General features: G+C 37.7%; 1 protein-coding gene across 1 annotated transcript in view; it reads right to left on the reverse strand.

Annotated features, from left to right (window-relative positions):
* The window catches only part of HACD4 (3-hydroxyacyl-CoA dehydratase 4), a 41,000-nt gene continuing 14,805 nt past the window's right edge, over positions 1–26,195 (reverse strand). Inside the window, exons 4-7 of the mRNA XM_007952546.2 lie at positions 14,081–14,193; positions 5,039–5,145; positions 927–1,052; positions 1–83 (exon numbers count right to left, since the gene is read on the reverse strand). Coding sequence (XP_007950737.1) covers positions 1–83; positions 927–1,052; positions 5,039–5,145; positions 14,081–14,193 — 429 coding nt within the window. The remainder of the gene's footprint in view (positions 84–926; positions 1,053–5,038; positions 5,146–14,080; positions 14,194–26,195) is intronic.

The raw sequence follows: 26,195 nt of genomic DNA on the forward strand, positions 1-26,195 counted from the left end.
TCACATTTTCTTCTTCTGGGTGGGAAAGACTCTGAGGACATCTCTTCTTTCTGAGTATAGATGACTGTAAGTAAAATACATACCTAAAATGGAGAATTAAATGGCAAAGGTAAGTTAGGTTGAGTAACCATTTCCCTAGAAACATTCATCATTTTAAAATATAGGCAGAGTGCTGCCTGGATTCCAGGGACAAGACACCAAGGGACACTCTCAGATGGAAGGCTTAAAGAATTATCTTCACATTTTCTGCAGAAGTGAAAGCAAAGCAAACTCTTCTACCGTTACTATTATTATTATTATTAATGCAACATGAGGAACTCTCTTTGGGATAACCTCTCAAATTTCAGTTATCTTCTCCCCACATGTTTTTCTTATATGTTTGATGTCTGTTGTTAGCTTTTAGAGACAATCATGTTCTTGGAGATTTGTGACAATTAGAGCTAGGGAACTACTGTTGAATAATGGAAGTCTCCCTACTTATCTGGGAAAAACTTGTTAATTAACTTTTTCCTTGACCCTTCAGCACGTACTCCATTCGCTTGCTAGGAAGTACTGGCACTTAAGTCTCTATGGACAGGAAACAAAAGAGATCTAAGTGAAAAGAAATAGCCAAGTGTGATATCTAGGTTTTGTTTGTAGATAGATACCTGGGCCAATGGTTATTTCTATAGTTCATACATAATGCAGTTACATTTTCTACTAGTAAAATTTTTCTTACTTTGTATAGTAAAATAGTGATATATTTGATCTCCTGATGTGATATAAAAAGCATTGTAATTTCCACATGCTCAATTAACAAGATCTAGTTGATGGTATCAAATTGCTTCTTTGGGCATTCCCATGTTTACAGACATGCCCATAAGGTAGATGGCAGCACAAACCAAAGAGCACAGGAAGAAAGCAAAAACAAATAAAAAACAACTTACCTATAAAGAGCATCATCAGATATATTTTCAACACATATGGGAAATAGATGGATAAGTCAAAGGGCAGCTTGGTAGAGTAAGTACCAAATGATTCAAAATAAGGCAACGACTGATAGATGGCAAATGCTGTTTTAAAAAATAAATAAATAAATTCCTTCAATAACTTGTTACAGAGATAATCTGCCTGAGTCTCTATAGCTGAAGGATATTCTGAATTCAATAATGGCAGTTTAGGGGTAATTGCTGAATCCTTTAGCTAAAGCTACAGTTTGAATAAATTTTCATCCAAATCACAGTAAAAGAAAAAATTGAGGAAAAGGAAAGAAGAAAAAAGGTACAGTTTGATATGGAAATCTGCTGAATGACTAAATTAGCAAGGCTGTTACAGCAAAGGGACGTGTTGAGTTCTGTCCATCTCTTACCTAAAAAGAAATACTGTACAGTGCTCCTTAAAAAGATATCTCAGAAAGCATCTGTCCCCTTAGCTACAAATAGGGGTGATGGACAAATGAATTTGGAAAATGCTGCATATGATATTTTCTTCTTGGCATTTTAAAGCACATATTAGCACAGTAGAGATTCTGAGGAGTTCTGTAGTAAAGAAACCAATTTCACCCAGCACTTCCTCCATTTAACTGACCTTGGAAACTCCTTCCTCCCCACACTGTAGTAATACTTACCAAAAGTTCTATGTAACTCTGGGAGAAATGCCAGCCTAAATTATTTTGAGAGAGGAAGCTTGTGTCAGATAAAAGAGATGGAAGTTCTATAAAATTGATCTCATGTACAGATTTATGATAACATTTTATGAAATGATAATGGATTAAGGTTATGTAAGATGTTGCCACTAGGATACTCTGGACAAAAGAAAACTTTACTATTCTTCACAACTTCTTGTGAGCCTAAAATTACAAGTTTATAAAAGAAAGAGATGAAGAAAAAGTCCACAGTGAGCCTCCTGACTATCACTCATTACCTCCTGTCCACCTGCAGGTGGCCACAGTTGTTAGAACCAGACACTGCAGAGGTATGAGCAACATCAGTGCAAGGTCCACCAGGGACACCAAGCCATGACATCTACAAGTTCCATGGGGGCTGCACCTAAGTCTCCAGTAAGTCATCAGTACAACTGGTTGATTTGGTCATTTATATGAACTTGGTTTTTATCTTACATTTTACCAGATGGAAAATTACAGTTATTAAGAGAAATTACAGTTATCAAAAGTTAAGTTGATTTTCCTAAGTGCATTTTTTTTTAATACTTTGGAACATTTGATCTATCTATCTATCTTTTCAATTACCTATATCCATGTGAAGGAGCTCTGGTGGCATAGTGTCTAAGGCATCTGACTGCTAATCAGAGAGTTGGTGGTTCAAACCCACCAGCCACTCCTTTGAAGGAAGACTGGGAAATCCACTTCTACAGAGATACTGCCTCAGAAACCCAAGGAGGGGTTGCTATGAGTTGGAATCGACTTGACAGATGTTAATTTGGAGGGTTTTTATTTATATCCATGTGAAAGCTAGACAATGAATAAGGAAGATAGAAGAATTGATGCATTTGAATTGTGGTGTTGGCAAAGAATCCAGAAAATACCACGGACTGCCAGAAGAACAAACAATCTGTCTTGGAAGGAGTGCAACTGGAATGCTCCTTTGAAGCAAGAATGGCCAGACTTCTTACCTACTTTGGTCATGTTGTCAGAAGGGACCATTCCCTGGAGAAGGATATCATGTTTGGTAAAGTAGAGGGTCAGCGAAAGAGGGGAAGACTTTCAACAAGATGGGCTGACACAGTGGCTGCAACGATGGGCTCAACCATAGCAAGGATGTGAGGATGGCGAAAGACAGGGCAGTGTTTTGTTCTGTTGTACACACAGTCGCTATGAGTCAGAGCCAACTCGATGGCACCTACAACAGCAGCTATGTATCTGTCTAACTAACTAAACTAGTTCCTACAACAACAGCTATGTATCTGTCTAACTAACTAACTAAACCAGTTGTCATTGAGTCAGTTCCAACTCATGCTGACAGCATGTGCCTCACACCAGAACTGTGCTCCTTAGGGTTTTCAGTGGCTGTGATCTTTCAGAAGTAGATCACCAGACCTTTCTTCCAAGGCACCTTTGGATGCATTCAAACCATCATGCTTTTGATTAGTAGCTGAATGCTTAACCATTTGTGTATACTGCCAAGATAAAGATACTGTCACCCACATTCCACCACCCAGAACGAAGCATTACTGACATTTTATCATACATGCTTCCAGACTTTTTTCTGCATAGATCTTATTTTACAATGGCATGAATCTCACAAAAGACAGACGTATGAGCTGAACATTTATCTGAGGTAGATACACTCCTTGGAGAGATCAATCATGGGTGAATAGAAGGCTGTGTATGCACAGGGAGTCAGCTTAGGAGCAGGAGTGCATGGGAGGGAAGGACACAGAGAAGAGGTAACTATGGAGAGGAAGTGGGAGGGGAGCTGTTGCATTGTGGGAAATTGCAGTCAATGTCATGAGACAAAGTGTATGTGAGTTGTTGTATGGAAAATGAATTTGCTCTGTAAACTTGCACCCAAATCACAATAAAAAAAATTTTTAAATAAGTTTATGAAACTCAATTTAATAAAATAATAGGGTTGTATGGCAAATATATAAGAACATGGCTTTTCTAGAAAAGAGAGGTTTTAAATTATGAAACAACAATAAATGAAAAGTTCTCTATTCATTTATTCATCCCTTACTTTTAAGGAGCCCTGGTGGCATAGTGCCTAAGGCATTTGACTGCCAACCAGAAAGCTGGTGTTTCAAATCCACCAGCCACTCCTCAGAAGGAAGTTTGGGCAATCTACTTCCATAGTGATACCACCTCAGAAACCCAAGGAGGGGAAGGGATTAGTGCTTTTTCTACCTCATTCCTTTATATATTCCTTATCATATTTTTCACAGGATATAATAAAGGAATGTACTTAATAATTGTTTCAATGACTAAGGGATTTCATTCTCAAATGGGTAATCAGTTTTTATGGATTTCAAACTTATTCTCTAGAATTTCTTGGTATAGTCTATTCTAAAATTTAATAATTCTTCCTTTTGAAAACAAATTTTAAAATCCCTTGTATCTAATATGATTGGCTATAATTTAAGCTCCTTTTGTCTAGTCATCAGTATATAGGAAACACGTGGTTATAATTTATATACTGGCCTTTACGTGGTTTACGATTACTGCCAACATCACCATCATGTTATGTCAAATCTGGTTCCTTATGTTTTCCCTTAGTTACCTTAACATGCTTTCTTAATTTCTTCATGCCCTCCATTTCAAAACTTTAATCATGTCTGTTTCAGAAAGCGCTCTACCAGGCTGCCAAATCCATTACAGAATGGAGCAAATATTCCCCACATATCCTCAAGCTCTTTGCAAACTGATGAGTTAAATTATTTTTAAGTTTACTTAAGCTAAAGAATTAGTCTGCTTCATATTTTATTCAATAATCATTCAATATTTGTGGAACATGCATACTGGGTGCATGAAAGAAAGCAAGGAAGCAAAGAAAGACAGCCCTATACCCTCATGGAGCATACAGGCTAGTCAGGAAAAGGACATGAATCAAAGAATCCTTGAGATAAGCCCTGTGAAAGAGAGAACTGGTTTAGTTTGGGAATCAGTGATTACTTCCCTGAAAAAGTGTTGACTGATATAAAGCCAGAGAGTAGGATCTGTGGTAGAGGCTACGTAGGAAGAGTGTTTAAGCAGAGGGAACTGAATTCCTACGCATTAAAGTAAAAACAATAGAAATCAATACATGTTAAAACCTCTTTTTAGTGAGTAAGCACCGAAAACTCATCCACTGAGTTAATGGGAGTTAAGGACCAGGACTCAAATGTCCTGAGCCTTGTCTGGCATTTGGTCTATTGTGCAGAGCTGCTTACCCCTCTAACTTTGCTTCTTGATGCTTTGCATCTTTGCATCAAGGGAAATATGCCAGGAAAGATACATTAAGTGAGAAAAACGAGAAAACACAAATGTAATCATCAAAAACTTTAGTGTACCATTATAATTAGACTGCATTTGTCAATAAGCAATAAAGCAAGTCACTCTTCCTACCTTCAGCAAGAACACACAGAGGATAAATGGGCATCCATAGTGTTTGGCTGAGCCATGTCAAGATAGTATAGGAGATTCCTATGACTGACAACATGCTGTAGGTGTACCTGAAAGGAGACAAGGAGCTCATAAACATCATTTGTTGCTGATTTCTGAGAAATATCAGGAAAAGAAAATACCTTACTATGTAATTAAAGACATGAAAACCCTCCAGTTTGACAGATGACCCACAACTTGGGACTTGCCAGCCTCTACAATTGTGTGAGCCATTTCCCCGAGTTAAATTTATCTTTCCCTCTCTCTCTATGTTGTTGTTGTTGTTGTTATATGCCGTCGAGTTGGACCTGACTCATAGCGACCCCTCCTTGGGTTTCTGAGGCAGAATCACTACGGAAGTAGATTGCCTCATCTTCCTTCCGAGGAGTGGCTGGTGGGTTTGAATCACCAGCCTTCTGGTTAGCAGTCAAATGCCTTAGGCACTACACTACCAGAGCTCCCCCTCTCTTATATGTATGTACACACACACACACACACACACACACACACAGATACACACATATATAAAGCTTCATTGGTTTTCCTTCTCTAGAGAATCTAGCCTAAGACATCAACTGATACCAAGGCTTTAGGCTCCTGTCAAACTACTTTTTGTCCATGGAGATATACTTTCCTCTTCCTGCTACCCCCTTTTTCTGAAAACTAAAAAAGGGACTCTTCTATTAAGTAATGGTGGGGATTAGCAGGATCATGTTTGTATACAAAAGAAAAAAAAAATTCACTGCCACTGAGTCAATTCCAACTCACAGTGACCCTTCTTTGGGTTTTCAAGGTGGTAAATCTTTATGGAAGTAGATTGCCCAGTCTTCCTTCTGTGGAGTGGCTGGTGGGTTTGAACCACCAACCTTCTGGTTAGCAGTCAAATGCCTTAGGCACTATGCCACCAGAGCTCCTTATGTTTGTATACAGAGAATTATAAACTCAGGAAATATGAATGTGTAGAGATTGAGGACAAAAGGAAGATTCAGAAATCATTAGAAACTAGAAAGTACGCACAGACTGCTGAACCGCTAGGGGCAAAAGAAATGCTAGTCAGAAGTACTGGGCCATAAACACAGGAAAAGAGGGAAGAGTTTGAGGATGAGGAGTGTCATTAAATCAACTTTCAGATGTTAAAAAGAACATCTGTGACTTAGACACTGAACTTGATATAGGATTTAGATTTAATTAGGAGGATAATAATATTCACTCAATGATTAAGTGTGAAAAGGTAGACTGGCTGACCTGGGAGAAAAACACAATTTCTGAGGTACAATATGCATGACAGGATTAATCAGCACTTATTATTATTAAGAGTAATTAAGTGCTGATTAATCCTGTACATAAGTACGGTACATATGAGCTTAAAAGTTCTTTTACTACATATCTCATTTAGGCCTTTTTAGGATAGACTGGAAAGATAATCCTACCCCCACTTTACAAAGGAAAAAACTGAGTTTCAACTAGGCATCCAGCAGGTGTCTAGGTATATACCCAAGAAATCCGAAGACAAATGTCCACACAGAAGCTTATACACAAATGTCCATCAATGGATGAATGTATAAACAAAATATGGTATATCCATACAACAGAATATTACTAAGCCATAAAAATGAATTGAGTACATGGTCTTTGAAAACCATATGCTAAGTGAAAGAAGCCAGACACAAAAAGCTATGTTTATGATGTTGTTGTTGTTATGTGCTGTCGAGTCAGACCCAACTGATAGCAACCCCTCCTTGGGCTTCTGAGGCAGTATCACTATGGAAGTAGATTGCCCAACCTTTCTTCCGAGGAGTGGTTAGTGGGTTTGAACCGCCAGCCTTGTGGGTAGCAGTCAAGTGCCTTAGGCACTATGCTACTAGAGCTCCTATATTTATGATATCAACATGAAATGTAAATATCCAGAATAGGTAAATCCATAAAGACAGAAAGTAGATTAGAGGTTGTCTGGAGATAGGGGATGGAGGACTGGAGAATGACTGCTAACAGATATGTAGTTTCTTTTTGGGATGATGAAAGTGTAATAAAATTAGATAGTGGTGATGGTTGCACAACTGAAACCATGAATTACAAACTTTAAAACAGTGAATTTTATGATGCAGACAGTCCCTGGGTCATGAACAAAACCCATTCCTAAGTGTATCTTAAAATCAAATTTGTAGGTTAAATGGGAATATGTGCATACAGTTCTTACTTAGCCTTACTTTAGTGTAAGAAGAGGCTCAAGGCCTTTACAACTACTTAAAAGTTGCAGGTGCAGCAAATGAAAGTGATTGTGATGAAGAATTTGTTGTGAGTAAGGGTTGATTCAATTGTTTCAGTGAAGACAAATTTACATAACTTTAAAGGGCAAGTTTCACTGCTCTTCACAAAGTTTTCCAATAATATATCAGGTAGTGTTTCACTGCTATCCATAAGGTTTTCAGTAGCCATTTTCTTCAGAAATGGATGGCCCATCCCGCTTCCCAGCCTGTCTTAGTCTGGAACTTCTGCTGAAACCTGTCCACTATGGGTGACCCTGCTGGTATTCAAAATACAGGTGGCATAGCCTCCAGCTTCACACCAAGATGCAATGCACCACAGTACAACCGGAAGACAAGTGATGGGGCTACTCAAATTAGGAAGAAACAGCTGCAAACATTCATTAATAATCAGAATGTGGAATGTGTGAAGTATGAATCTATGAAAGTTAGAAGTTGTCAAAAATGAAATAAAACCCAAAAAGATCAATATCCTAGGCATTAGTGAGCTGAGATAGGCATTGGCCATTTTGAATCAGGTAAATCATATGATGTACTATGCCAGGAATGACAAATTGAAGAGGAATGGTGTTGCAGTCATAGTCAAAAAGAACATTTCAAGATCTATTCTGAAGTACAATGCTGTCTGTGATAGGATAATATTCACAAGCCTACAAGGAAGACCAGTCATATGACTAGTCATCAAACTTTACACACTAACCACCAAAGCGAAAGATCAAGAAATTGAAGATGCTCATCAATTTCTACAGTCTGAAATTGACCAAACATGCAATCAAGACGTATTGATAATTACTGGTGATTGGAATGTGAAAGTTGGAAACAAAGAAGAATCACTGGTAGTTGGAAAATATGGCCTTGATGATAGAAATGAGGCTAGAAATTGCATGACAGAATTTTGCACGACCAACAACTCACTGCAAATACCTTTTTTCAACAACATAAATAGTGGTTATACATGTGGACCTTGCCAGATGGAATACACTGAAATCATAGTGACTAGATCTGTGGAAAGAGGTTATGGGAAAGCTAAATATCATCAGTCAAAACAAGGCCAGGATCTCACTGTGAAACAGACCACCAATTGCTCATATGCAAGTTCAAGATAAAGCTGAAGAAAATTAAATCCACAAGAGCCAAATATGACCTTGAGTATATCCCACTTGAATTTAGAGACCGTCTGAAGAATAGATTTGATGCACTGAACACCAATGACCACAGACCAAATAAGCTGTGGTATGACATCAAGAATATCAAATATGAAGAAAGCAGAAGGTCATTAAAAAGAGAAGGAAATCTTAGAAACGTTTTAAGATGAAACCTTGCATGTTTTTTTGTGCATTTTATAGTAGTAGGAGAAGGTATAATATTCTAATTATCAGCCCCATTTTTCTCGCTTCCTAGTAGCTAGCAAGTTTAGCAGGACAGGAAAGGAACAGTGTAGAATACACCAAACCAACATTAAGGCAGCTGATGAAGGAAGTGGCTCTGATGGTGGTAGGGCTCATTTTGGGGCCAGATGAGCAGCGGACCTGGGGAAGACCGAGGTGGCAGAGAAGTCGCTGAGACCCTCCATTCACTGACTTTTGTCCTGGAACCAATTTCACGCAATGCCACTCTTTATTTAGACCACTCTCCTAGCCACATTAAAGCGCCAGCCCTCGATCGTGGTTGGCAACTTCGCCCCAGAACCTTGTTATCACCAGAACTAATGCTGAAGTTTCTTTCATTTCTGCCGGACATAAGAGTGACACTTCCAGTGGTGGAAGATGGCTGCCACTGTTCGGGACTCACGTGTGAGCGCAGGAAAAAGCTATTAAACCTCCCTAAAAGAAGAAAAAGAAGATGATGAAAATAGTAGCCAGGGCAAGCTGGAAGATGAGGACAAAGCCACTGCCGACAGGAGAGGTGACGTACTATGGCTGAGCTTTGGCAGCTGGAATGAAGGGTCTGGAAGAGTACAAGGGGAGCAGGGCAAGACAGTGGATCCTTTGGAACCTGCCCCAAATTTATATCATGGCGTCAGAGGAGTGACTTTGGCTCGATGAGAGGACTTGGAGAAGTGATCTTCAAGGCAGGGGAGCTGTCAACTTTGAATTTTCACATTCTTTTTATCAGACGTTTCCAGGACCAGTGTTTGTAAATGGGAGAAACTGATGGCTGTTGTCAAGAAATTTACAGTAGCAAAGGGTGAAAAAAGGGTGATATTTAATATTACAAGAGTGCACTAGATTTCATAGGGAGTGAGGAGCAAGTTAGAGAAAAATGGGTGATGTACCTGATGACTTTTTGTATGTCACAGTATAGATGCATGTGTGTGTTAGGGGCGTACATCAAATAGTAGTGAATTGAAGAAGAGCAGGTGGTTAAAATAAAAGTCATAAAGGTAGGAATTGGTCTTTGGTCTCACTCTCTTTTGATGATGAGGAGAAAGAAAGAAGTATTTCAAGACCTTCAACCATGATTTGATCACTCCGCACCTCTTTACCGTCATTCTCGGTTACAAGAAACTATAGACAATCCTTGACCTCTTACTGCCTAGTTACTGCTCATTTATACTAGCTGATACCCATATAACAGCCATAGCTGTTCTTTTATAATGCATCTCGTATCATGCTAGTTAACTGTTCAAGATGATCCCTTCTCTCAGAGTAACACCCACAGTCTTTAGCCTGTATGAACTTTCTTGCATTGTTCATCAACCTACCCCTCACTAACTGCTAACTCTAATCTAGCCATACTGGTGTCCTGCCAGTTTGTTTTACACATTAAACCTCATACTGGGTTTATGCACTTCCTGGTCCCACCACTTAAGAGTCTTCTGCTTCAGACTGTACGGCTTTCTCTTCCTCAGTTCCTTCAATGTATGATCCAATTCCTAATCAGACTTTTCTATGACTACTCTATCTAATGCAGCACTGCTCCTCTTCTCCTTGCTTCCCTGCCTTTACTTTTTGACTTATTACTGTGCTTTATTTTTCTTCTCAGCACTTATCAAACCGCCCGAAGTCATATATTTGCTTGTGTGTCTTTTCCAACAATTTCTGTGAGAGACTACTGTATCCCCAGCACCTAGAACAGTGTTGGTGCATAGTAGGTCCTTGACTGCTAATCAGAAGGTTGGCGGTTCAAACCCACCAGCTACTCCTCGGAAAGAAGGTTGGGCAATCTACTTCCGTAGTGATACTGCCTCTGAAACCCAAGGTGGGGTCGCTATGAGTCAGGTCTGACTCCATGGCACATAATAACAACAACAAATAACTGTACGAACCTAGATTTCCAAGAACAAGATGATGATACTGCCATATGCTATTGCAGTCAGAAATCTGAGTTCTCATTCCCTGCTGGAAGGATTAAGGAAAATAAACTATTTCTTGAACAGGAAAAGAAAAAAGAAAAAAAAAAAAGTTATTAAAAAGATAGGAAAGGAAGAGAAAAGACCAAAACGGATGTCAGAAGAGACTCTGAAACTTCCTCTTGAATGGAGAGTAACTACAGTGAACGGAAGAGGTATTGAAATAAAAGCTGAACAGAAGATTTCAAACAGCAGCTTGAGAAGACAAAGTAAAGTATTACAATGAAATATGATAAGACCTGGAATTAGAAAACCAAAAGGGAAGAATATGCTTGGGATTTCTCAAGCTGAAACAATTGACGAAAAAATTCATGCCTCCAATTGCAATACTGAAGGATTCTATGGACAAAATATTGAATGAATGCAGGAAGCATTGAAGAAAATGGAAGGAATACACTGAATTACTGTAGGAATAGAACTAGTCAATATTCAACTATTTCAGAAGGTAGCATATGACCAAGAACCAATGGAACTGAAGGAAGAAGTCCAAGCTGCACTGAAGGAAATGGTGAAAAGGCTCCAGGATTTGATGGAATACTCATAGAGATGTTTCAACAAATGTATGCAGTGCTGGAGGTGCTGAATCATTTATGCCAGGAAATTTGGAAGACAGCTACCCAGCCAACTGAATAGAAGAGATTCATATTCATGCCCATTGCAAAAAAAAGGTGATCCAAAAGAATGAAAATTATCAAACAATAGCATTAATATCATATGCAAGTAAAATTTTTTTTGTACATAATACAAGAATGGTTGCAGCAGTATATTGACAGGGAACTTTCGGAAAGGCAAGCTGGATTCAGAAAAGGGCATGGAATGAGAGATATCACTGCTCATGTCAGATGGATCTTAGCTGAAAGCAAAGAACACTAGAAAGTACTTACCTGCCTTTTATTGACTATGCAAAGGCATTCGACTGTGTGGGTCATAAAAATAATGGACAGTATTGTGAAGACTAGGAATTCCAGAACACTTCATTGTGCTCATGAGGAACTTGTATATAGACTAAGAGTCAATCACTCAAACAGAATAAGGGAATACTGCATAGTTTAAAATCAGGAAGGACGTGCATAATGGTTGTATCCTTTCACCATACTTACTCAATCTATATGCTAAGCAGATAATCTGAGAAGCTGGACTATACAAAGAAGAATGTGGCATCAGGATTGGAGGAAAACCCATTTGCAGATGAAACACCCTTGCTTGCTGAAAATGAAGATGACTAGAAGCACTTACTGATGAAGATCAAAGACTAGAGTCTTCACTATGGATTGTACCTCAACGTAAAGAAAAGAAAAATCCTCACAACTGGACCAGTAAGCAACATCATGATAAATTGAGAAGAGACTGAAGTTTTCAAAAATTTCACCTTTCTTGGATCCACAGTCAACACTCATTGAAACAGTCAAAAAAATATTACACTGGATGAATCTGCTGCAATAGACTTCTTCAAAGTGTTGAAGAACAAAGATGTCACTTTGAAAACTAAGGTATGACTAACACAAGCCATGGTCTTTTCAATCTCCTCATATGCATGTGAAAGCTGGACAATGAATAAGGAAGGCTAAAGTAAAATTAACGCCTTTGAATATAGTGTTGGTGAAGAATACTGAAAATACCATGGAATACCAGAAGAATGAACACATTTATCCTGGAAGTATAACTGAAATGCTCCTTAGAAGCAAGAATGGCTAGACTTCATCTCACCTAATTTGGTCATGTTGTCAGAGGGAGAAGGATATTGTTTGGTAAAGTGGAGGGTCAAAGAAAAAGGAGAAAACCCTGAACAAGATGGATTGACACAGTGACTTCAATGATGGGTTCAAACAGCAAAGACTGTGGGGATGGTGCAAGACTGGACAGTGTCTCATTCTATAGTGTTTGGGATTCCTGTGAGTTGGAATCTACTTGACAGCACCTAACAACAACAACAAAGGGCAAGTATGAGTTGTCTGTAAGTCATATTCATAACTTGGGGACTTACTGTACCTTAATTATATTTCAATAAATCTATTATATAAGAGAATGGTGAGGAGAGTTTCCTACAGTCATATAACAAGTAAGCAGTGCAGAGAGGGTTCATCCTCAGATCTTCTACATCCACATTCAAATATCTTTCCAAGATACTTTGCTACCACTCCCAAGGCCCAAATAATATAATAAAGCAGTCAGTTCTCCAATGAGTCTCTTAAGCTTATTTGAAACTGAACAGACATTGAGTCAGGCATTCCTGAGAATAGTAAATCAGAAAGCCCCAAACTCAAGAATAGAATCCAATGTCATGAACAGAAAATCATCGGCTACAAAAGTCCATGGTGTTTGGCAAAGTCTATAAAGCTATCAGTTAGAGATAAAAAGTAAGTTATATAAACAAAGAATTATAGTCACTATAATTCCAAAAAAATATTTCAATTCACTCTAGGCTCAACCCATTATTTAGCCATATTTTAATCTAGCTAAGTGATTAGCTATATAATAAATACAGAATTTACATAAACTCAGCTATAAAACTAGGGTCCTTTCATTACATCCACATCTTCCAAGTAGGAAGTAACAGCCCTCATTTATGAAAGTTAAAAAGTGAGCTAGTGAGCAAAAACAAAACAAACAAACAAAAAAACTCATTGCTGTCAAGTCGATTTGACTCATGGTAACCCCTCCTTGGGTTTCCAAGGTGGTATCTCTATGGAAGTAGATTGCTCAATCTTCCTTCTAAGGAGTAGCTGGTGGTTAACAGTCAAATGTCTTAGGCACTACATCACCAGAGCTCCTGAGCAAAGGAGGATGTTTTATGCAACAGCTGGTCTTGCTGCAAAATTTCAGAGCGAGAAAGAAACTGAAGACCATCAAAGGCAAAAGCTCTTAACCTGAAATCCAAGGATTCCCAGATGACCCATGAAATGACTTCAGTTAGTCACTTGAACCCATTGGAATCATATACCAAATTTTTTGTGGACGTCCATTTGTTTTGCCGAAGCCCCACATTTAAAATATTTTGGAATTCACAGAAACCAACTTTGTATATTCTAAGTATGAATAATAAGAGTCTTGCCTTTCTTATTAAAGTAACATGGACTAATGCAATTCTCAGGAATGCCTTTCATGAACAAACAGCTGTAAGGTTTATTCCAAATTGGTGTTATGCCAACCCTTCTGCTGTAATCCTGAATGTGCTGAACCGTTCTTGTGAAATCACAGTAGGTTTTCATTATTGTTGAAATGCCCATTATAGAAAGCACTAAAAATACATTTCCATATCAAGATAAAGTAATCTGAAAAAGGGTTATGTTTTTTGGTCTCATTCAGAATAACCAAATATAAGCAGTTATTACTGGTTTCACTGTAGAAAGCAATCTGGCTTTACTCTAAGAGATTATTTTGACTTCTTACCTAACCATATCCAATAGATTCCAAAAGATGAATAAAACACACACCACATATTTCTCTTGGACTTCTTCTTGACTAGTGATGACCACAAAGAGGATGATTATTCTCTCTGTGAGCTAAGAAAGAAACAACAAAGTCAAGAGTTAGGATAATCTTTTTTAGGCCACAAAGATAATTCTCTAATTTTAAATACCAAAGATTTTTTTAAAAGTATGCTTTAATGGAAATATGTATACTAAATTGATGACAATGATAAGCTCTGAGGGATTAAGGTTATGAGTGAATTTCATTTTCTCCTTTTGTATTTTCCAAATTATTTAAAATAAATGAAAAGAAGTATTTTTTATCAGAATCAGGGTATTTCCCATCTACTTGCCATACATGAGCGTGTGCTTTTATTCACTTCGGCAAGCTTTTATTGAGTGCGCACAATGTACTAGATGCTAAAAACAACAAAAAACAAACCAATTGCCATTAAGTCAATTCCAATTTACAGAGGCCACAAGTATCTCAAAGTAGGACTGTGTGCCATAGGGTTTTCAATGGCTGTACTCTTTCTGAAGTAGATCACCATGCCTTTTCTTCTGAGGCACCTCTGGATGGATTCAAACGAACCTTTCAGTTAGTAGCTGAGCACATAATCATTTGTGCCACTCAGGTTTACTATATTAGCTGCTGTGGTGCGGTGAATTACTTAATATAGTCCTTCTAGCCATTGGCTTTGCAATTCCCACCAAATGACTGGATGGGGCTATGCAAACATGAGGTGCCTATGGCCCACGAAGGGGATTAGATAACTTGCTGATAATATAAATAAGGTTCATGACACAGTTGTGGGCATGGGACCATTCAAATAAAGTACATGAAACCCAAAGTGGGGACTGCTCAGTTTGCCATTTTGCTAGACTTAAAATGAGCCATCCTAGAGGTGGAAAGGGGAATCTTACTACCATTAAGAAATTAGAGCTAGGAGTGGAATACATCCTTTGGACCTATGATCCCTGCACTGAACTCAACAGGAGACAAAGATAGAGAGCTGTTAACACTTTGCTGAGACAGCGAGAGACTGTGAGAAGCATGGGCAGAGAACCAGCTGCAGCAGAACCAGGAAACCAGACAGGAGACAATGCAGTGGGCTTTGAGACCCAGGAACGAGAAAGCTGAGTGCCTTCGGGCAAGAGGCTTACTGGTGGAGTGGGATGCCTCTGAGCACTTACCAATGCAAAACTCATCGCACTGCCTTTGAGTTGGAGCCAACTCATACCACAAACCCCCTCCTTGGGTTTCTGAGATGGTATCACTACGAAGTAGACTGACTCACCAGAAGAGCTAAAAGAGCTTTGGAACACTTGCCTGAGCAGGGAAAAGCCAAGGGGCCACGGGGCTGAGAGGCTGAGGGCCAGAGTGCCTACAACTGCTGAGAAGAGTTGTCTTGATTGGAGATCTATATCCTGAGTCATTTCTGATCCTGAATTGTACCTGTTACTTCCCTAATAAACCCCATAATCATGAGTATTATCTGTGAGTCCTGTGTGGCCATTGCAATGAATTATAGTACCCAGGAGAGAAGTAGAGAAAGTAGAGAGTGCCATGGGACAGATAGTTGGTGTCAGAATCGATTTAAAAACAACAAAAAAAGGGTGGAGGTTAGAGGCATGTCTGACCTCCACCTTACTGGAATCAGCTTTGGGCTGTTGATCTTGATCCTCCTCTCCACTTGGTAGAGGAGGTTAGATGTTGCCCCCATACCATTTTCACAGTTGCTAAGACACAGTAAGTCTCTGAGTTATGAATGTCCAACTTAGAGACAACTCACATTTGTCCTTAAATGTTACATAAATTTTCCATCACTTTGAAATGATTGAACCAACCTCCACTCACAACAAATTCTTCATCACAATTACCTTCACTTGCCACATGTATAGCTTTTAAATCACTGAAAAGGCTTTGAGCCTTTTCTTGCATTGAAGTAAGGCTAAAGAAGAGTCATATGTACCTACCTATTCAGACTGACTTACAAATCCAACTTAAAAACACACTCAGGAATGGATCAGTGGGTTGGTTAAAGCATTCAGCTGCTAACCAAATAGTCAGGAGTTCAAATACACCAGCAAAGTAGTGGAAGAAAGATGAAGCAGTCTGCTTTCATAAAGATTACAGTCTTAGAAACCCTATGAGGCAGTTCTACTAACCTATAGTGTTGTTATGAGTCAGAATTGACTCAGTGGCAGGGAGTCTGGGTTTGGTTGGGCAGGAACAGATTTTATTTGTAACCCGGGGAATGCCTGTATATATAAATCATGAAAACATGGTCCTTGCCCCAGAGAGAGTAGCAGTGCTAGAAGGAGGATGTGGAGCAATTACTGTAACACTGTGTGAAGAATACAGTCCATTTGAAGTGCTTCATATGGGCACACAAGTGAGGGAGATACTTTCTGCCTAGGAAAAGTAAGAACAGAAATTTATGAAAACAGGCAACTTTGAGTTGGATCTTAAAGAATAGACAGCAGTTTGTCAGGCTAACCAGATAGGAGAAAGGGCAAAGGGAGCAGCCTGAGTAAAGAGGTGGTGGTTGTTGTTCTTGCTAGGTGCCATCGAGTCATCTCCAAATCATAGCGACCTTGTGTACAGCTGAATGAAACCCTGCCTGGTCCTGTGCCAGCTCCATGATCTCTGCTATACCTGAGTCCATCATTGCAGCCAAAGAGGTAGAGGTATGAAAACGCAGGGAATCAGGAGAGTTAGGAGAACCTCTGGGGCGCTAGAGGGAGGGTACATCAAAGGAAGTAGGAGATGAAACAGTATTTAGTGCCGAGTGTGAATGATTTTGAATAACAGGCTGAGAAATTTCACTTTCATCCAATAGGGAAGCTAGCAGAGTATGTTTTTGTTTTTTAATGAAGGGGAGTAATATAATCCTTTCCTAGTGATACTGCCTCAGAAACCCAACGAGGGCTTGCTATGAGTCGGATCAACACCACGGCAGTGAGTTTGGTCAGTTTTTCTTCACAAACAACTAGCAGAAAATGAAAAGAATTCACATGCCTTATGGGTTACCTCCAACTACTGGCCTTAAAAAAAAAAAAAAAAAAAAAACCTCCTCTTGCCCAATCTATTTTCTTCTTTTATTAATATCCCCTGTACATTCTGAAATTTTTGTTTTTACTAGTTAGAACATTTTACTTTGCTCTTAATGGTCAAAAGGTAATACACCTGAGATGTTGTTGTTGTTGTTTTTATGTGCTGTTGAGTTGGACCCGACTCATAGCGACCCCTCCTTGGGTTTCTGCGGCAGTATCACTATGTAAGTAGATTGCCCTATCTTCCTTCCAAGGAGTGGCTGGTGGGTTTGAACCGCCAGCCTTCTGGTTAGCAGTCAAGTGCTTTAGGCACTACGCTACCAGAGCTCCCATACACATGAGATAGAGAGAGCATATTGGTGATAAAAGAAAGGGAGAATTGCATTACATTTTTCAATAGCTGTCTTTATTTTTAAAGAGATGCAAGGAGAGAAAACCGTTGGATAATCTGACTTAGAATCACAGGCTATTAGTTGTGGAGGATTGTCTACTATAGAAAAATCCAAGATTTGGCAACAGTGGGCCACAGGATCAGAAACCCAATGTAGAAGCTGTATCAGTGTTTTCATGACTATAGTGTTGAGTCAGCAGTGAGGCTCCTCTCTTGCCTAAGAGGAATTAGATAATGGTTCAAACCTTAGTAAATCCACACAAATTATTGAGATAGCTGCTTTTCTTTGGTCAGCCTTTCCTTATAATGCCCTAGGTTCTTGATTTAATTTTGGTGGAATTAATCTTTAAAAGTTCTTATTTATACTGAATTATACTGAACTTCAATTATAATTGCTGAAGGATCCAATCTTGCTGTCATGATACCTGGCAGCCTTTAGATACAAGATCTTAGCAGCAAATAAGTACTAGGTACCATCTAATCTTTTATTTAATTAATGCCTGCTAATTAGGAAAACATTTTAGTTTACATTAAATATCTCAGGAGTTACACATACATGAATGTGTGCACACATACAAAGGCTTCTAATTACATGGCTGACTTCTGAAAAAACTTAGATACCTCATGATAAGATGGTAGAGTTTGGTTATATCTGCAGGGTCCACTCCAGGTATAATGTTCTGATACTAGCCTGACTCCATCTTTTTCCAAAAAAAGAATCTGAGAACCAGAGAAGTTAAGTGACTTGCCCCAGCTAGTGGCAGACCTGAAGATATACATATCCCATGGTTCCTGGTTTTCAGAGTTTTAAGTTATCCATGATATCAGGCCACCCTTTCAATGATGAGGATAGAGGGGGAAATCTCCTAAAAGAGGGAGGCTTGGCTGGACAATGAAACTCATCCAGTTGATAATCATCACCTAGGCATCTGTGACACGTTAGTGATGGAATCCCAATTACACAGAAATCAGCAATCAACATGCCAATAAAAATACAACACATGTATACACACATGTAGGTATGTGCAGGCTCCCTACATTAAATGCCAGTTTATTTAACGTTGTTGTTGTTACGTGCTGTCGAGTAAGCCCCGACTCATAGTGAACCCTCCTTGGGTTTCCGAGGCAGTATCACTAAGGAAGTAGATTGCCCAACCTTCCTTCCGAGGAGTGGCTGGTGGGTTTGAACTGCCAGCCTTCTGGTTAGCAGTCAAGTCTGATGGTTATTTAACTCAACCATTCAATGGTAGCACAACAGAGAGTTTGTGTGCAGATATTCTTAAATTAAGAAATACCAATATTTATTGGTTACTTTGTGCCAAACATGCATCAACTCATTTAATCTCCATAACAACCTTAAGAAGTAGGTGCTATTACTATCAACTGTGTTTTACAGAAGACACCAAATATTACAAAGTGAAAGTTGTCTGCCTACAGGTCTAGAATACAACTCTCAACATTCCAATTCTAAATCCTTTACGCTTAATCATTAAGATAGGACTTTCCAAGTTCTGTATTCTAAGGGCTACCCCGGTGCCTAATATCCAGGTTATATTTTGTTCTTTACAAAAGCCTGCCCCCAAAATTAACCCTTCAAACAAGAACATCCTTGATTTTCTCACCAAAACAATTTTGATGAACAGATAAGACCTTTCAAATATATTGATTTTCTTTATATATCATAATATAAGAAGTTGCTTTAATTGGAGCTTAACACTTGAAGAATTTAGCACTCTGACGATTTTAACAAATCCTATGAGAATAAGATTAATTACTAATGAAAAGTCTTGTAATGTTTAGTGCAACTCAAACAGGTAGAATAAAATGTACAGTAAAAACCCTATAACTTAGGCCAAATTAAGCACAGTGGTGATGTGTTCTACTCAAAAGTATAGTAACTATAAAATAAAAATACTTTGTTTTTATGTTCCATTTGGGAATACTACCTCTAAGTTACACAAGGACTACAACTATGTTGCTCCTTTATAAATTGCAGCTAACACTTCATTTGTAAGCTGTGAAAGGATGAAATGACACTTCAACTACAGGGAGAATTCTAAAATCTTAAAAATATACTAGTTTTGGCCTCAAAGAGTTTTATTTTACTAAAACGGTAACTCAAGCTATTTCAATGCTGTGAACTTTTGTTGAGAACTTTAGAAACCTATCTTGCATGTTCCAAAACCACCAGTTACTTTCTTCTATAAGACCAAAGCATTTAAACCACTCTTTTTTCATATTTTGTTTACTTATTCTGCATTCAACAGATATTTATTAAGCGCATTGTTCTGGGTCATGGGGGATACAGGAGTAAGACCAAGTCCTTGTCCTCATCATGGATATATTCTACTTCACGATACAGACAATGATCAAGTGCAGCATAACAGCTGAGGGCTCAGGAGCCAAAGAGCCTAAATCCAAATTTTTCTTCCACCATTCACACCTGTGTGATCTTGCATAATTTACTTGACCTTTGTGTTAAACAATTATAATGGGGATAATATTTAGTACATGTTATTATATAATATATAGAATATGGTTATTGTGAAGATTAAATGAATTAATGCATATAGAGCACATAGAAAAGTATTTGACACATGGTAAGCACTAAGTAAATATGATATTCTTATTAGGAAAATAAATACATAAATATAATTTAATGTAGTAATTAGTATATTGACAAGATTTTCCTCTATTTAATAATATTATCACCAAAGGAGCTCTGATGGCACAGTGCCTAAGGCATTTGACTGCTAACCATAAAGTTGGTAATTCAAACCCACCAGCCCCCCTTGGAAGGAAGATTGGGCAATCCACTTCCACAAAGATTTACCACCTCAGAAATACAACAGATATTGCTATGAGTCAGAATAGTGAGTTTCTGGGATTTTCTAAATCAACCTATCAAAGAAAGAAGTTGATCTCAGCATCTTTAAGATTATAAAGCTATAGCTTTATAATTATCATACTAAGGAATTCCATGGATCAAATGCAAAAAAAGAAAAATCTAAAGTCTTACACAGAGAATGAATTGTGTATGTTTATTCATTCTGAGGAGACTTCACAATTTTAAGAATCTTACAGTTCAGCACTATCTTCTGTATAGTTTTATCTCTGATAATCTAAATCTTTTCCCATCTCAAATTGGACAGAAAATCTATGTAATTTTATGGAAAATCAGAATATTACTTAATCTAGCAATACAAGTAACATCTACTTTAACCACTAAAGAGAAATTAAGGTGGAACCTGGCTGTTTTCCTAAAAAAGTTTAAGGCACTATCCTTTAGAATTTCTTTCGTATTTGTGACCTTGGGATCTTTGGAATGGCGTTTGGGAAGGTGATCTCTGCCTGCCCTTATTAGAGCTGCATGATCTTGGTAAATATAGAAATGGTTCATGCAATATAGACTCACAAAAGTGTCTACAATCATGTATACAATTTTAGATAACAATTTGTGTTTTGATTACAGATTTTGAAAATTGTGTTTCATATTCTGTAATATTAATAAACATGTACAATAGTGTTTATTGTGATAGAAAGGGAAAGATGCAGAAATAAACTATTCTAATTCAGTTATAGACAAAGTCTTCACATTTCTCAAAATGTAATGGAGTAACCTCTTGTGCTGGAGTTTTCTACAATGTGTACCAGTCTAATGTCATGATTCAAAAGTTAGTTTTTTGGATTTTTTCCCCTTCTCCTTGAGTTGAAACATCCTAAAATTGGATCAATGAAAACCTCTCTCTTGAGCTTCCACCCAAGTCTGAATAAAAGCTCTTCAAAATCAGTATTTCAGAGCTAGTAGTAGTTTCTCTCTATAAAAGCCAAGTTGTTTTGATTAAATCTACTGAAATCAACTCCATTTTTCCATTCAACATTTTTACTGAACTAATAAAATATGCAAACTAATTTGGGAGGAAGGAGTTGGAAAGAAGAGATGCCTAGTTTTCGTTGATATTATTAACATTTCTTAAATAACATGTTCTTTAGGACCTTTTTACTTTTCTATCTTAAAAATTAAAAATATGAAAACTTATTATATATGTTTCTTTATGTGATTTGAATTGGCATGTAATTGTTTTCAAGAATAGAATATACATATGCAACTAGGTGCCACTATTCATGTTTTTGTCTTTTTCCCTTAAGTATATATAAACAATAAAATATATACCTGTGTGTTATATGATTTTGTCTTATTTTCAAGTTTTTTTCCTTTAGCAATTTTGTGTAATTTTAGAAATTCATAATGGTTTTCCCTTAGTTCTCTTTCTCTCTCTCTCTCCCCTTATAACCTCTAAAAATAAATACAGAAAAACACACCCCCTATACACACATCAGCACCACTTGATGCATGTGATAATAATTGCTTAACTAACTATTCTGTTCCTAATGCCAACTAAAATTATTTATCTTGATGTTTTGGAAGACTAGTTCCCAAAATGAGAATTCAGCTGTGGCTTAGCAGCCCCCCAAAGGCAATGTCAAAATAACATCATAATTATGGAGACATGGTTTTCTGCATGCTGAAAAGGAGCTGGACGCCAGACATTTTTGCAGATACTATACACAGTCAGCTATGACTACCCTATAAGTAGCTTAGCCTCTCTCACCCAATTTCTTCATTAAAAATGGGGAAACAGGAAAACCAAAAATGATTACCCAACCATAGAGTTGTGTTGGCTATTTTAAAGTCGCAAGGTCTGCGTCATCTCACAATAAGGGGATTCTTTTTATTGTCTGCAGAACTCTAATAGAGGAAAGAAGAGAAAACGGAACTTTGAACATGATGACAAGTGTTTTTAAAGCTTTCTCCAACACGATTTCCACTGTCAAAATCAAGGAAAATATGTTAAGTGAACAAAAGAAGGGGTATACACATAAAATCTGAAATTAAAGAGATTGGGGAAAAAAAAAAAAAAACAGCAGCAGCAGCAACAACCGAAGCAGAAACTAAAATAATCAGTGCAGGATGATAATGGTAATTGTCTCTCCCAAGTTGGTAATCCCTTGGTATCCCTCCCAACAATTAAAGTCTTAAAAATCATTTGAGCTCCATTTATAGTACACTTTGCAACCTCATTTTTAAATAAAAGTGTTGGTGTATATTTGCCTTTATTTTTAGTTACCAAACTAGGATATGGATTTTTATTACAATAATCATATTTCTATAGGAATCAGAGTTTCAGCTGGTAGGGATTAAAATCACACTTAAATATCCTGGAATTTCAGCAACTCCAATACATCAGATTTCTAAGTAGTATAATATTTTATATTGTTAGGCAAGCCAGAATAATTCTGGAAAGCATAAGAATATTCAGTAAAATTTCCTGAGCCTATTCAAGGTGCTCAATTTTCTTTCTACCAAAGTTACCCATCTGTTTCTCATTGGATACTTTTTCTATATGGACAATAACTAAAAGGACACCATTAACTTTGAAAATGCTATTTTGCCATGAAAATAATATTAACCAAGTTAGCTTCATGATCGTTGGTATGTCTGAGTTCAATCTGATGATACGCCAAGTAAAATAATTCTATATGATACAATACAATTTTCATTAAACATAGGTTATTAATCCACCACTCGTCTGTCACTTTCTTGCTGTGGTGGATTGCATGTTGCTGGAAATTATGCCACCAGTATTTCGAATACTAGCAGGGTCACCCATGGTAGACAGGTTTCGGTGGAGTTTCCAGACTAAGACAGACTGGAAAGAAAGACCTGGCAATCTATTTCTAAAGAAAACTGACCAGTGAAAACCTTATCAATAGCAGCAGAACATTATCTGATATAGTGCCAGAAGATGAGCCCCTCAGGTTGGAAGACTTTTAAAATACAACGGAGGAAGAACTGCCTTCTTGTAACAGGGTAGACTTTAATGACATGAACGAAGCAAAGCTCTCAGGACCTTTATTTGCTGATGTGGCATGACTCAAAATAAGAACAGCTGCAAACATCGATTAATAATCAGAATGTGGAATGAATGAAGTATGAAACAAGAAATATTAGAGGTTGTCAAAAATGAAATAGAACTCTTGAAGATGGATACCCTAGGCATTAATGAGCTAAAATACACTGGTACTGGCCATTTTGAACTATACAGTCATATAGTCTACTATGCCGAGAATGACAAATTGAAGAGGCACTACATTGCATTCCTTGTCAAAAAGAACATTTCAAGATCTATTCTGAAGTACAACACTGTCATTGATGGGGCAATATATATACAGGAGCTCTGGTGGCGTAGTGCCTAAAGCATTTGACTGCTAACCAGAAGGCTAGTGGATCAGACCAACCAGCCACTTCCTGCAAGGAAGATTGGGCAATATATTTCCATAGTGATACTGCCTTGGAAACCCAAAGAGGGGTCACTATGAGTTGGATGTGACTCAATGGCAGTGAGTTTGGTTTTTTTGTTTGTTTTTTTTTTTTTTTTTGGTTACATGCTTATAAGGAAGACCAGTTAATATGACTATTATTCAAATTTATGCACCAACAACTATTGTCAAAGATGAAGAAACTGAAGATTTTTTCCAACTTCTTAAGTCTGAAATTGACCGAACATGCAATGAAGATGCACTGATAATTACTGGTGATTGGAATTTAAAAGTTAGAAGCAAAGAAGAAGGATCAGTATTGGAAAATGTGGCCTTGGTGACAGAAATGACACTATAGAGAACATGATAGAATTTTGCAACACCAATGACTTACTCATTGTAAATCCCTTTCTTCCAACAAAGTAAGTGGCAACTATACACATGGACCTCACCAGATGGAATACACAGGAACCAAATCAACTACGTCTGTGGAAAGAGACAATGGAGAAGCTCAGTATCATCAGTAAAAAACAAGGCCAGAGACCAAATATGGAACAGATCATCAACTGCTCACATGCAAGTTCAAGCAGAAGCTGAAGAAAATTTTAAAACATCTATGAGACTTTTGAGTATATCCTCAAACCTTGAGTATATCCTACCCAAATTTACAGACCATCTCAAGAATAGATTTGATACACTGAACACTAGTGATCAAAGACCAAATGAATTGTGGGATGACATCTAGGACATCAAACATGAAGAAAGCAAAAAGAAATTTAAAAGACAGGAAAGAAAGAAAAGACTAAGATGGATGTCAGAAGACTCTGAAACCTGCTCTTGAATGTAGAGTAGCTAAATCAAATGAAGAAATGATGAGATAAAAGAACTAAACAGCAGATTTCAAAGGGCAGCTTAAGAAAGCAAAGGAAATTATTATAATGAAATGTGCAAAGACCTGGAGGTAGAAAGCCAAAAGGGAAGAACATGCTTGGCATTTCTCAAGCTGGAAGAACTGAAGAAAAATTCAAGCTTTGAGTTGCAATATTGAAAGATTCATTCAAAATACTGAATGACACAAGAAGCATCAAAGAAGATGGATGGAATACAGAAGATCACTGTACCAAAAACAACTCATTGACATTCAACCATTTCAGGAGACAGCATATGATCAAGAACCGACTGTGATGAAAGAAGAAGTCCAAGCTGCAATGAAGGGACAGTTAAAACATGAGGCCCCAAGAAGTGATGGAATACCAATTGAGATGTTTCAACAAACGGATGTAACACTGGAAGCCAAGATATGTGGAAGACAGCTACCTGGCCAACCAACTGGAAGAGATCCATATTGGTACATATTCCAAAGAGAGGAGATCCAACAGAATGCAAAAATTATTGAACAATATCATTAATATCACATGCAAGTAAAATTTTGCTGAAGATAATTCAAAAGCAGTTGAGCAGTACATCAACAGGATTCATCCAGAAATTCAAGCTGGATTTAGAAGAGGGCATGGAAAGAGGGATACCACTGCTGATGTCAGATGGATCTTGGCTGAAAGCAGATACTAACAGAAAGATGTTCACTTATGTTTTATTGACTATGCAAATGCATTCGACTGTGTGGATCATAACAAATCACGGATAACACTGCAAAGAATGGAAATTCCAGAATACTTAATTGTGTTCATGTGGAACTTGTACTTAAAAAGAGGTAGCTGTTCAAACAGAACAAGTGGATACTGCATAGTTTAACATCAAGAAAGGTGTACATCAGGGTTATATCCTTTCACCATACTTATTCGATCTATATACTAAGCAAATAATCTGAGAAACTGGGCTACATGAAGAAGAATGTGGCATCAGGATTGGAGGAAGATTCACTAGCAAACCAAGACATGCAGATGACACAATCTGCTTGCTGCAAGTGAAGAACTGAAGTACTTAATTGGTGAAGATAAAAGACTATAGCCTTCAGTATGGATTACATCTTATCATAAAGAAAACAAAAATCCTTACAACTGGACCAATAAGCAACATCATGATACATACAGAAAGACTGGAGTTGTTAAGGATTTAATTTTACGTGGATCTACAATCAATGCCCATGGAAGCAGCAGTCAAGAAATCTAACAGTGTATTGCACTGGACAAATCTGTTGCAAAGACTTCTTTAAAGGTTAAAAAGATGTCACCTTGAGAGGCGGGGCAAGATGGCGGACTAGGCAGAAGGATTGCACAGACCCTCTTCAACAAAGAAAAGGGAAACCAATAAATACAGACACAGAAGATAATCTTGGGCCCCCGAGCCTTGAAGGAAAGGATGCAGA

This window comes from Orycteropus afer, unplaced genomic scaffold, assembly GCF_000298275.1.
Source record: "Orycteropus afer afer isolate SDZICR_OR568_19922 unplaced genomic scaffold, OryAfe1.0 scaffold00345, whole genome shotgun sequence".
Lineage (NCBI taxonomy): Eukaryota > Metazoa > Chordata > Mammalia > Tubulidentata > Orycteropodidae > Orycteropus > Orycteropus afer.